This window comes from Mytilus trossulus, chromosome 1, assembly GCF_036588685.1.
Source record: "Mytilus trossulus isolate FHL-02 chromosome 1, PNRI_Mtr1.1.1.hap1, whole genome shotgun sequence".
In the NCBI taxonomy this organism is placed as follows: Eukaryota; Metazoa; Mollusca; class Bivalvia; order Mytilida; family Mytilidae; genus Mytilus; species Mytilus trossulus.
The window spans coordinates 44,232,139-44,244,834 of NC_086373.1; the positions used below are offsets into that span (position 1 = coordinate 44,232,139).

The following is a 12,696-nucleotide window of genomic DNA, read 5'->3' on the forward strand; positions in this document are numbered from 1 at the left end:
TAACCAGTTAGCGTTTTTGGTATTCGATATTCGGTGCTTCCGATGGTTAACTGGTTAACGGTTGACAACATTTTCCAATTGATCCTTTAGGCCATTTTACAAATTTTTGTAAGGGTATGTATTACATAGTATGACAGTAGACACTTTTGGCCTTATTTATGCATTGATGTGCAATTTAACTAATAAAAATCCATTCAGAAAACACTGATAGTAAGTACATGTACATCGATGCACAATTTGTTTGAAATTTAAAACTGTTCAAATGCAAGATGCATATTTTCACCAAAAAAACACTTTTGGTCTGACATACATCATTACATGCAGAATGCAGCTATTGTTTCTGAAATTTAAAAAAAACCAAACTATTCAGAAATAACACCTAATTGTTACATAATAATTATTCTGAGTGAAGAAGAATATATGATTCTGATATCATTAAGACAAAGACATCACTAATTTATAAGCTAATAAATAACTTACAACAGTTAAATTTTTCTCAATTTTCTTTTTTATGACCTTTGAGATCTTACTCTTTTAAGGAGTAATAAGTTCATTCTAAACAATTCTTAGAATTGAATTGGAGTAGAAATTGATGCTTTTTTGTATTATAATGTACATGTATCTTAAACCATTGTCTACATTTTCTTAATGCTTGACATCTTTTTGTTGACAAAGTCTACTGTTTTGCATTTTGAATATTATTTAACATGAATGAAAATCTGAACAAATCAGTAGAAATTCAGTTATTATTGTACTTATGGCCTATACAGGCTATTTTTACATTGTCATTTAGGGGCCTTTCATAGCTGACTATGGGGTATGGGCTTTGCTCATTGTTGAAGGCCGTAAGGTGACCTATAGTTGTTAATTTTCGGTGTCGTTTGGTCTGTTGTGGAGATTTGTCTCATTGGCACTCATACCACATCTTCTTTTATATATATCTATCATTTAAGGTTTAAGAATGATGAATCTTGACATAATGTTAGGTGAATGATAAGACATTCCTTATGTCCCTTTATACAGTTGTAGATATATACAAGTATTTTAAAAAAAAATGTAAATTTGGACTTGATTCCACATTGTGAAATTTTCCGTTAATTATTTATGCAGATGCACAAAGGTGAAAAATTTCTGACTTGTTGGAAGCAGTGTTTATTTTAGAGTTCAAATATGTATTGCAATCAATATATCTGGACTGCATTAATCTCATGATTAATATAAAATATATTTCCTCTGTTTTGTGGAAAAAGACTCCTACATGCAATTTAATCAATAGTGCATTATATGTTTTCTTCCCAGTATTGGAAATCTTTGCATAATGATTATGTATTGAACATTTAACTAGCTTTCAGCTACATTGGTCGGATAGTATGCAACTGGTGATTCAGTAATGTAGTCATAGACAGCTTGTATGACTCATCCTAATCTATATTCTGCTGTAGGATAACCAGCTTTGGAAGAAATTGGATGAAGGCACAATTTGGTACTGTTCTTTATTCATTTTCTCTTATTTATTTGAAGAAATTCAGTAAAGTGAAGAAGCTGTTATCATTTCATTTATTTTTTGGAAATTACTTTTTTTGAAAATGCATTTTTTAAATGCTGCTTAATAGAAAACTAAGGATTTGAAAATATACATATATAGTATTAAATGCTGCTTTTTTAAGGTCTTATGAAATATTAGCTTCGTTTTTGGCAGCTGATAGTGGTACAGTGTTTTTATATATTTTCATTTTGATATAGAATGGTTTTAATTAGAAAAGCAAATTCAATGAGCCTGTAAATTTACAAAAATATTTTCAGTTCAGTTTTTATATGTATTGCAAATTGTAGCATTTCTCATTTGATATGCGGAGACTCTTAGTCTATCTGTCTGTAAATCCAGACAGTAATGGAACAAAACTGTATTGGTTTCTGTTATTTTCAATTCATTAGAGTATAAACTATGAAATGACATTTGCATAAACTACCATGGGGATTTTTAGTAAAATATTATGAATAACAACAAAAGGATTAATTTCTACAAAAAATTCACAACCTAATTATATCTTAATGACTTTCTACAAGATTGATCTGCAAACATACAGCCTACTTGATAAACCAAATAAGTGAATTAATTTTCAAAGAAGTTTCTTCAAGCATAAATTAACTTTCAAGGCATTAGGTAGAAGTAGATCAGAAAATTCGCTCACATTTCCCTACTTTATATAATGCCCATGTTAAACTTCCAGTCCGTCCTAGAATTTCTCCAGGTTGTCATTATAAAAATGGTTGACGAAATTAGACAAACCACAAATTTATTTTAGTCAAGGTGTTTGGTACCATCTTGATATGAGCAACAGTTTTTATACGCCCGTCAAAATTTTGACGGGACATATTATGGTATACAAATGTCCGTCTGTCCGGCCGTCTGTCCGGCGTAAACATGTCGCCCTGTAACTTGAGAACTTCTCGTCCAAATTTCATGAAACTTAATACAGTTGTTCCTTTAAATGGTCAAACGATCTGTATACTTTTTGGTGAAAATAAGATTAAAACCTTTTGAGTAACAGGACTTCGTAACTAAAACAGGGGGGTGTTTTTTTTCTTCACATGTCGCACTGTATCTCAGAAACGATTTATGATAATTGCTTAAAACTTTACACACTTCTTAGTTATATTAATCTAAAGATCTGTATTATTTTTGGTGATGATTCAAAAATAATTTTTTGAGTTATTGAGTATTTTAAAAAAGGGGGACTGGGTTTTTACATGTCGTGCCATATCTCAAAAACGATTTATGATTATTGCTTAAAACCTAACACACTTATTAGTTATATTAATCTAAAGATCTGTATACTTTTTGGTTTTGATTCAAAATTTTATTTTGGAAATATTGAGCTTTTTGTAAAAAAAAAGGGGGGTGGGCTTTCACATGTCACACTGTATCTCAGAAACAATTTATGATTATTGCTTAAAACTTCATACACTTCTTAGTTATATTTATCTTAAGATCTGTATACTTTTTGGTGATGATTCAAAATTTTATTTTAGAAATATTGAGTTTTTTGTTAAAGGTGGGTTTTCACATGTCATGCTGTATCTCAGAAACTATTTATGATTATTGCACACAAAGACGACGGGCATATCATGCGCTCATGGCGCAGCTGTTTATTTTGAATGAAGTCTAATCCTGATAGACCAAATAAATAATTTTAAATAGATTGGTTGAAAGATATATATGTTCATCTAGCATAAATCATTTGGCCTTGACATCTGTTTCAATTTCCAGAGGTCAGATGAAGATTTTTAGATGATGTTTTTATAAGCCTGTCAAAATTTTGACGGGACGTATTATGGTATACAAATGTCGTCTGTCTGTCTGTCTGTGTGGCGTAAACATGTTGCACTGTGACTTGAGAACGACTTATCCAAATTTTATGAAACTTACTATAGATGTTTCTTATGATGGTCAAATGATCTGTATACTTTTTGGTGAAAATAAGATTAAAACTATTTGAGTTGCAGGACTTTGTTACTAAAACAGGGGGGGTGTTTTTTTTCGACGTATCTCAAAAACGATTTATGATTACTGCCTAAAACTTAACACACTTCTTAGTTGTAGTAATCTAAAGATCTGTATACTTTTTGGTTTTGATTCAAAATTTCATTTTAGAGATATTGAGTTTTTTTGTAAAAAAAAAAAGAAAAGGAGGGGGTTCACATGTCGGGTCTTATTTCAAAAACAATTTATGATAATTGCTTAAGAATTTACACACTTCTTAATCATGTTCATCCAAAGATCTCGATGGGGGCGTATCATGCTCTCATGGCGCAGCTGTTTATTTCTTTATGTTGTTAACTAGCTGCAAATTTGTGATGAATCATACAATGAAGGGAGATAATTCAAATCTGATATTTAGTTACACATTCAATTTCAAGTAGATATTACTTACATCTTCAAGTATATATATATATATATATTATTAAAGACAGTTGTACTAGTATTACCCCTGACTGCATTGCATGTAGATTTTTTTTCTATCTTTATACTATATCAGCAATGTTTGTTACTAGTATAAGGATTATTTGGTAGGAGTATGTGTCATGTGTGTCCTCAAGACTTTTCCAGTGACCAGTAAAGTTTGTTATTAAGTATGAAGCTTAGAAGTTAAAGATAAATTCTTCTTGTGAATAAATTACATGTGGATGAATATATGCTCCTCACAAATTATTTGATAAGTGAGTTGACTGACCTTACAATTTGAGTGTTCATATCCTATTATAATTAGGAGATGGTATAACCTGTACTATGTCAGGTGAAAGGTTACATTCATTTTTGATTGCAATGTAAAAACCCAATGTAATCTGATAGCACTTGAAAAACAGCTGTTATAAATATATAAATGTACATGTTATATATGAGATTTCTTTCAGTAGGAGGGTATGCTTCACTTTGCAGTTAGCTTATTACATAAGCTTTGCTATAATAAATCTAGTCTGAAGATGAAATGTTTTAGGTGTTATGCACCATTATAACTTACAGTTTACATTACTGGCATTAGAGGTTACTCCATATATTTTATTTACATTTTAGGAAAACTTAATTCATTATTTATATAGCTCAATTATATTATGGAATTGTAAGTGCCTATCAGCATGATCAGCCATACTTTTTTGTTGTATTTAATTCACTCGAAAGCTAAATAAATCTCACGAGAGTTCTCAGGGTTGGAAGAATAGACTTTCATGATTAGTAAACTTTATAAAGAGGAGGGGGGTTGTTATATATCACCAACAAAAATTCATCAAAATATATAAACAGTATTTTAGACCTATCTTTTGCTAGTCTATAGCTATCTTGTCTTCATGTATATGAACACAAACAAAATAATAAATTTAAATATTTTTTTATATTTGAAAATAGATAATGATAAATGAATTATTTCTCCTTGCAGGGACCTAAAAAGTAGAGTGCCTTTTACAGAACAATGTCAACAGGTTAGTGTACATACATACATGGTTTACTTTTACTAATTGTGACTTTAAGAGTTGTCTCATTGGCACTCATACCACATCTTCTTATATCTATGTTAACTTCACTCAGCTCAGTTTTAAAATTTCAGTGCTAGGTTTTACACATTTTGATGATACTTCTGGTCAATCTCAGTTTAAAATTATTTTGTATTTGAAATGAAAAGCTGAAACCATGACATGCTCAATTAGGTCTTCACATTGAAGTGGTTAAAAGGATATGTTTATCAGTTCACACCAATGTTAAACATCAGGTCATGCAGTATAATGACTTGTCCCATAACTCTAGAAATAAAACACCATATTGGGTACCGGTAACCATAAAATCTTTGGAAAAAGTTGTACAAATGTGTATATGTAAATCAAAAGCCTGATAATTGATATATTGTTCCTGCTTTAGGGACTCTCCTGAATCATGAGGAAATGATTTCAAACTTCATATCTCAGGTGCATACTACAAGTAGTAGAATAGTCTTATTGGGGAAAACAGCATCCAAGTACATTATAAAAGTTAATGGTTACTGAATGGGGCATTTTTGCTTTCCATCTTGGAATTTATAGAAAGTAAATGTGTAATTGACATAGTTGCACAGATATTGGGTAGTTGTACATGAATGTGCCATTTTATAAGGGTGACATTTCATAGTTTACTGATTTTTATACCATATCTTTTTTATTTTAGCACAAATCAAATCAATTGATTTATTTGTCAAAAAAGTTTTGAATTGAATTATGATTATAACAACCCCAATAGTAGGCCACTGTCCTAGTTTACATTTTATTGAGATACTATTTTATTTTTTTATGTCTGACAATCTACATGAAGTTTCAAGATTTTCTACACTAATTTAATGCTTCACTTTATTTTAAAAAGTCATTTTTAGCTCACCTGGCCTAAAAGGCCAAGTGAGCTTTTCTCATCACTTGGCGTCCGTCGTCGTCGTCCGTCTGTCGTCGTTAACTTTTACAAAAGTCTTCTCCTCTGAAACTACTGGGCCAAATTTAACCAAACTTGGCCACAATCATCATTGGGGTATCTAGTTAAAAAAATGTGTCCGATGTCCCATCCAACCAACCAAGATGGTGGCCATGGCTAAAAATAGAACATAGGGGTAAAATGTAGGTTTTGGCTTATAACTCTGAAACCAAAGCATTGAGAGCAAATTGGACATGGGGGTTAAATTGTTTATTAAGTTAAGATCTATCTGACCTGAAATTTTCAGACAAATCGGACAATTGGTTGTTTGGTTGCTGTCCCTGAATTGGCAATTTTAAGGAAATTTTGCCGTTTTTGGTTAATATCTTGAATATTATTATAGATAGAGATAAACTGTAAAACCTGAAATTTTCAGACAATTCGGACAACCGGTTGTTGGGTTGCTGCCCCTGAATTGGTAATTTTTAAGGGAATTTTGCCGTTTTTGGTTATAATCTTGAATATTATTGTAGATAAATATAAACTGTAAACAGCAATAATGTTCAGCAAAGTAAGATCTACAAATAAGTATACATGACCAAAATGGTCAGTTGACCCCTTAAGGAGTTATTGCCCTTTACATTAAATTTTTAACAATTTTCATTAATTTTGTAAATTTTTGTAAATTTTTAATAAAATATTTTCCTCTGTAACTAATTGGCCAAGTTCATTATAGATGAAGATAATTGTAAGTAGCAAGAATGTTCAGTAAAGTAAGATCTGCAAACACATCACCATCACCAAAACACAATTTTGTCATTAATCCATCTGTGTCTTTTGTTTGATATGCACATAGACCAAGGTGAGCGACACAGGCTCTTAAGAGCCTCTAGTTAATTTGATAGAACACTTCTAGATATTTTCAGGTTTGAAATTAGAAGACAACATATTTTCTTTTTGGCCTGATTGATATTTGAACTTTGATTTAACTTCAGTCTATATTTTGATTTAACTTCAGTCTATATTTTTAGAGAAGTTCATATCTATACACCAAACAAAATTACAAGATTTGTTTCCAAATGAAGTTGATAATTTTATATTTATATTTTATATATGTTGTCATCTTCATCGATTCGTTATGAGATCAATTAAATCTTATTATTTCTGAAACATATGTTTTTTTCTTCATTTCAAACTGTTTCAATGCTAACCATAAATATGTGTTTCTTTAATGCTGCCAGCCTGCAGTTATTGGATGACTATATTTTCTTGTATGCGACAAAATCCTCGCAAAATAAAGTCATTGGACCTACAGAAACCAAACAGATCTGCCTTTGATGCTATAATTGTTTGGAAAGGCAAAGGTGAAAATGGTGTTGTAACTTTATTGTATATTCATTTTATTTCATGTGATTAATAAACATAATATGCATACATATCAGTTCATTTATTGAGTGTACACTGAATTTTCATTTTAGCTCATCTGTCTCCTTAACATTGTATTTTTTAGCTAGATTTTTTAAATTTTATTTTGCAGAATATTTATGTAAATATCATGAGGTTTTTATACTTTATCTTTTTGTTGTCCAACCCACAATCATACGTTCAATGAAGTGTAACTAATGAAAATTCCGTCATCAGCAATGTCAACATTTAGGTTCAGTTTGTGGTTATTAGATCACCTGGCATAAATGCCATGTGAGCTTTGTCATCACTTTGTGTCTATCTTCTGTGTCTACCAGTTGTGATTTTTTTACTGCATGTAAAAAAAATTAAGAAATATCAAATTGGTAATTCATATATTCTTTAAAATAAATATCAAATTGGTAATTCATATATTCTTTAAAATATTTTACTTACAAATCAAATTTTGAATATATGTATTTATGCATTACTTGATAATAATATTTTGTTGTGTAACAGCAATTTTTCTAATAAAATATACAGAAGTATTAAGCCAAAAATAAATTTGTAAAATTTTGTAAAACCAATGCAATTGTTCACTCCTATCTTTCCTCTGTATTGATTTTTACAGTAGACTTGGTAGAGAGACATTGATTTTATGTTACATCATATCTGTATTAGTCTGCAAATTCTGTGCAATAAACAAGATTTGAACAAAAGTTATCTCAATGCATTCTATAGTGCACTCTTTTTATTTCCTGGAAACTTCTACAAATGGTGACTAATAACTTTCACCTCCGTTAAAGAGAACAAAATATCATGTAAAATTATTCTACCGTATTTGAAATTGTATCATTAATTGATATAGGTATTCAAACGGTTCTTACATTAATCTTAGAGGGAGAAATCTTTTTACATAGTTTTTCGCAAATGAGAAACCAGACATGAGGCACTTCAGTAAGGTGCCTATTAACATGTTAGCAATATCTTTCACTCTGTTTATTTTGGGCACAAATATTGTACTGTTAATTAGTTCTGAGTAAAGTTTTAAAGGGGCACTAGCTACAAGATATATAAAAAATCTAATATGATATTTGTTTTTCTCAATCATTAATGAAAGGCAAATAGTGAAATAATAATTCGCTTTTAGCAGCCAGTATGGTTCAATTTTGTCAAAATAGGCTAAAAACATTGATTATGAATTATTCACTTGCAAGTGAATAATTTGACCTCATTGAATCTGTATGCATGTGAACTTCAATTTAACCCCTTCGCTTGAGATGGATAACAAGTATGTGTAAAGTTATTTATTTCAAAATTTTATAAAATTCTTGTTATTTTTTTATAGTGTTTGAAACAAATAAGGTGCCAATGTTAAATGTATGAAAAATCTAGAGAGAATAATTTCCCACTAAATTTTCAATGGCTTATATCTCGACAACGAGCACACAGACCCTCCATTTTTTTGGACTTTATTAGTTTCTTTATTCATATACTATCAATTCATAATAGTCTTTTAAAAAGCTTGTTATTTTTTAATAGAGTAGCGAACATCCTTAAGGGGAGAAAACCCTGTAAACATCCCCCTTTTTTTACCGTGACAATTGAAAACTTATTTGAAGCCACTGTAGCTCTTTTCAAAGCAAGCACACATATATCTCAAATAGAAATTAAAAAAAAAAAAAACATGTAAAAATCTACGAAGTTTTGATTATGTTAAATGTGCCTGTATCATGCCTTCATGGTTATTCACATGACTTAATTTCAATTTTGTATGTTGAGATCAGGCATTTTTCCCCCCATTTTTTTCTGGATAGAACTTTTTGCGTGAACCCCCTGAGGCCGAGTTTTGGAAGTGTCTGGGCCACTCTATGTCCTTGGATTCATGATTCTGGAACTTGAAAATTTTCCATCATTTATACAGGTAGTTTTATGTCTTTGGTGGTCAAAACCTTTGGACCACTACTTTTTGAGAACTATGTTATCTGTATTTGACTTATAAATGGACTTAGTTTTTCAGCTAGTGAACATTACATACAGTCTGCAGTTAAAGTTTTTAAAACAAGCCATCTTGGATTTTTACCAAACTTGGACAGAAGCTTCTTACAATTAAAAGATAGTATCTACTGTAGTAGAAAATCATTAATGATTTTCCAAATTTTTGTTGAGCTTGTGACTTACAGATAAGGGAGGCAAGACACTGGGTTCCTTCAGAACCTTTACAATTTTTTTCAAATGATATTCCTTTTTTTTGTTGCAAAACCAGAGTTTTCTTTTTCAATTGAATCTGGCTTAAACATGATTTTTTTTGTGTAGCTCTTTATATATTTATGCACTGAATCTCATCTCTAATTTTGTTGACATTAATAATGACCCTAATATTTTATTTATATCTTAGTGAAATACATTTTAACCATAACTGATATTTTACAATTTGACAAGACCATAGGATTGCCAAGTGTGTGTTTTTGTAACTGACATGAAAAGGATACTTAGGAATGTCATTGCATGGTTTGGGAAATGATTTGACTTCAGAATTTCTTTTACAGAAGGAGCCAAACGTAGTACTGGAGGAGTTGCTTATGATTACATTCTTAAGCCAGCCACAGACAATGCCCTTCCTAGACCAATATCACCCCCTAAAGAGAAGCCTATTACCCAAGAGGAAATCTTTAGAAAGTTGAAGGCAGCAGAAGAAAGAAGACAGGTAGGTAGACATATTGTGTTGATACTTTATGTCACTCACTTAACACATTTTAAGATACCATTTTCCAAACTGAAATGTTCATAGTTAGTTAGGAAATTAAAATATGACAACATTTGATTGCAGGCTTATCATATGTCATGAAGTTTCCATCTGGCATATGATCATTGTCCTTCGCCTCATTTTAATAGTTCAGCAACTTTTTTGTCATGTGAATTTCTCACTTATTATGGATAATAGGACAACTATATCTGGTATATGGGTTCCTTGCAAGGTCTATCAGATAGGGTTCACATGACCTGGATATCATTTCATGGTTCATTGGTCAATGTTCTATTTTGTAATTAAGCCTGTTTCTCTGATACCATAATCCCATAAGCAATGGGTTAACTGTAATTGGTGTATGGTATGATTTTGAGGAGTGCATGTCTTCCTTGCAAGGTTCATCTGACCTTGACCTCATTTACATTGATCATTAATAGCATAAACCTTGAATCTTTTTGTTAGGTTGTGATTAGGTCAGTGATAAGGCAACCAATAGTTGTAGGTCAATTATATTTGGTATGAAGATGCATTAACATTGCCAAACCTTATTTCCATGTGGAATATTTGGCACCACCCCTCAGACTGGATCTATTGAACTTGAATGTGTTTTGTATAGTTTTGCATAGTTTTATATGTCAAATAAGTTCAAATAAGGTTAGTGTTAGTACATTTTTTATAAGTCAATGGTAATTGGTATTCAGATTTATAAGCTTTGACATAAAAATTTCTCATTTCCATTGAGTTTTTTTTACCCTGTGCCTTTGGTCATGGTTCATTGACTTTGAATGTTTTACATAGATTACAGGATAGATATTGCCACTTTTTTTCTCAATATTTCCATTACTAGCAAAATAATATAATGACAAAACATAACTCCAATATTATATCTAATTCATTATTTCTGTGTCTCACGAAAAATTAGTTCCTAAATGACTTATCAGTTTAGTTGATCAAACTTTTGTTTTTAGTCATTAGAACAACAAAAAGTACAGTTTGCTGCCAAGGAGAAAAACAGAGTACAAGAAGTATTAGCCAAATCAATGGAAGAAGAAGAAAAATTTGCCAGAGAGGTTAAAGCTAAGTTGAGACGATCTTTGGAAGTTACCAAAGAAAATAGAAATATGCAGATACAAGCACTGCAGGAAAAGTTGAGAGACCATGTAAGAGTCTTTTTAAACATGAATGACAAGCTATTGTTTTTATAGTCATTTTTTAATTAATATCATTATAAAACGTTGGGTTTTTTTTGTGTTTTTTTTTATAGAAATAAGTAAATTAGCAAACCATGTGTAATTTGTTTTTAAGAATCACTCTGTCTGTTTGTCCATTTAGATAATAGCTTATGTAGTTTAACTTTTAGAAAATTCATCAAATAGGTCAAGACTTTGAACATTCACTGGAATGATGAGACTCATTCCAATATTATTTACATAGTCATCCTTATGATGGATCCCAAAGAAGCTTCTCATATAGTTTATGTATCATATGACTGTGAATGGAGTTAAATAACTTTGGTCTAACATGTCCTGCCGATATTTTATTCTATTTTTATTCTCCAAATTCACCAACTATCCGGTTACAAAAATGGATATAACGTATTGTTTTATGCACCCATCTGGTGATCCTGTGGAAGGTTTAGTTGCAGATTTAAGTGGAAGCTAGTACACACAATTATTATACCCCACGCAACAAAGTTGCGGAGGGTATAATGTTTTTGTCCTGTCCGTCCATTAGTCCGTCCGTCCGTCAGTCCTGTTTCTTGTCATCGCAACTCCTCTCAAACCACACAACAGAATTTCACGAAACCTTTTTAGATAATAAGGACATAAAATGTAGATGTGCATATCCATAGGAAATTACTATTCAAAATTTTTTCTAGGAGTTACGCCCCTTTGAACTTATTTGCTTTAATTTACTACTGCAACAGTTTGTCATCGCAACTCCTCTGAAACCACACAACAGAATTTCACGAAACCTTTTTAGATAATAAGGACATAATATGTAGATGTGAATATCCACAGGAAAATTACGATTCAATTTTTTTTGTAGGAGTTGTCCTCCTTTGAACTTATTTACTTTAATGTACTACTGCAACAGTTTGTCATCGCAACTCCTCTGAAATCACACAACAGAATTTTTTTATGAAACTTTGTAGAAAATAAGGACATACTCATAGATGTGCATAATGACAGGAAATTACGATTTTTTTTTCTAGGAGTTATGCTCCTTTGAACTTATTTGCTTCAATGTACTACTGCAACAGTTTTGTCATTGCAACTCCTCTGAAACCACACAACAGAATTCATGAAACTTTGTAGATAATAAGGACATACTATGTAGATGTGCATATTGACAGAAAATTATGATTCAATTTTTTTTTCTTAAACAATTTTCTTTTCTTACACTTATTTCATTTCTCCAATGACAATGTGGGGACGTGGGGTATGTGAGTGCGCTAACTAAGGTTCTTTAATTCTTATTATTTTTATTTTTAAAATTGATTTTAATATTTGCACACAATAATTTTTTTAATAAAACAAATATCTTATCCTTTTTGAAAGGCAATAATTAGATATTTTTGCACTGTAACTAAGTGGGGAGAATTTTTCATTTG

General features: G+C 30.8%; 1 protein-coding gene across 5 annotated transcripts in view; it reads left to right on the forward strand.

Moving 5' to 3' along the window:
- Positions 1 to 12,696, forward strand: part of LOC134725269 (stathmin-like) — a 29,688-nt gene that overhangs the window by 10,132 nt on the left and 6,860 nt on the right. Inside the window, exons 1-5 of one of the 5 annotated variants that reach the window (XM_063588949.1) lie at positions 1,365 to 1,483; positions 4,938 to 4,980; positions 7,171 to 7,293; positions 9,883 to 10,040; positions 11,051 to 11,242. In XM_063588949.1, the coding sequence (XP_063445019.1) occupies positions 4,971 to 4,980; positions 7,171 to 7,293; positions 9,883 to 10,040; positions 11,051 to 11,242 (483 nt within the window). In that variant the 5' untranslated portion in view covers positions 1,365 to 1,483; positions 4,938 to 4,970. Of the gene's footprint in view, positions 1 to 1,364; positions 1,484 to 4,937; positions 4,981 to 7,160; positions 7,294 to 9,882; positions 10,041 to 11,050; positions 11,243 to 12,696 lie in introns of those variants that run through there. The other 4 variants (XM_063588957.1, XM_063588984.1, XM_063588975.1 and 1 more) reach the window with 4 other exon arrangements.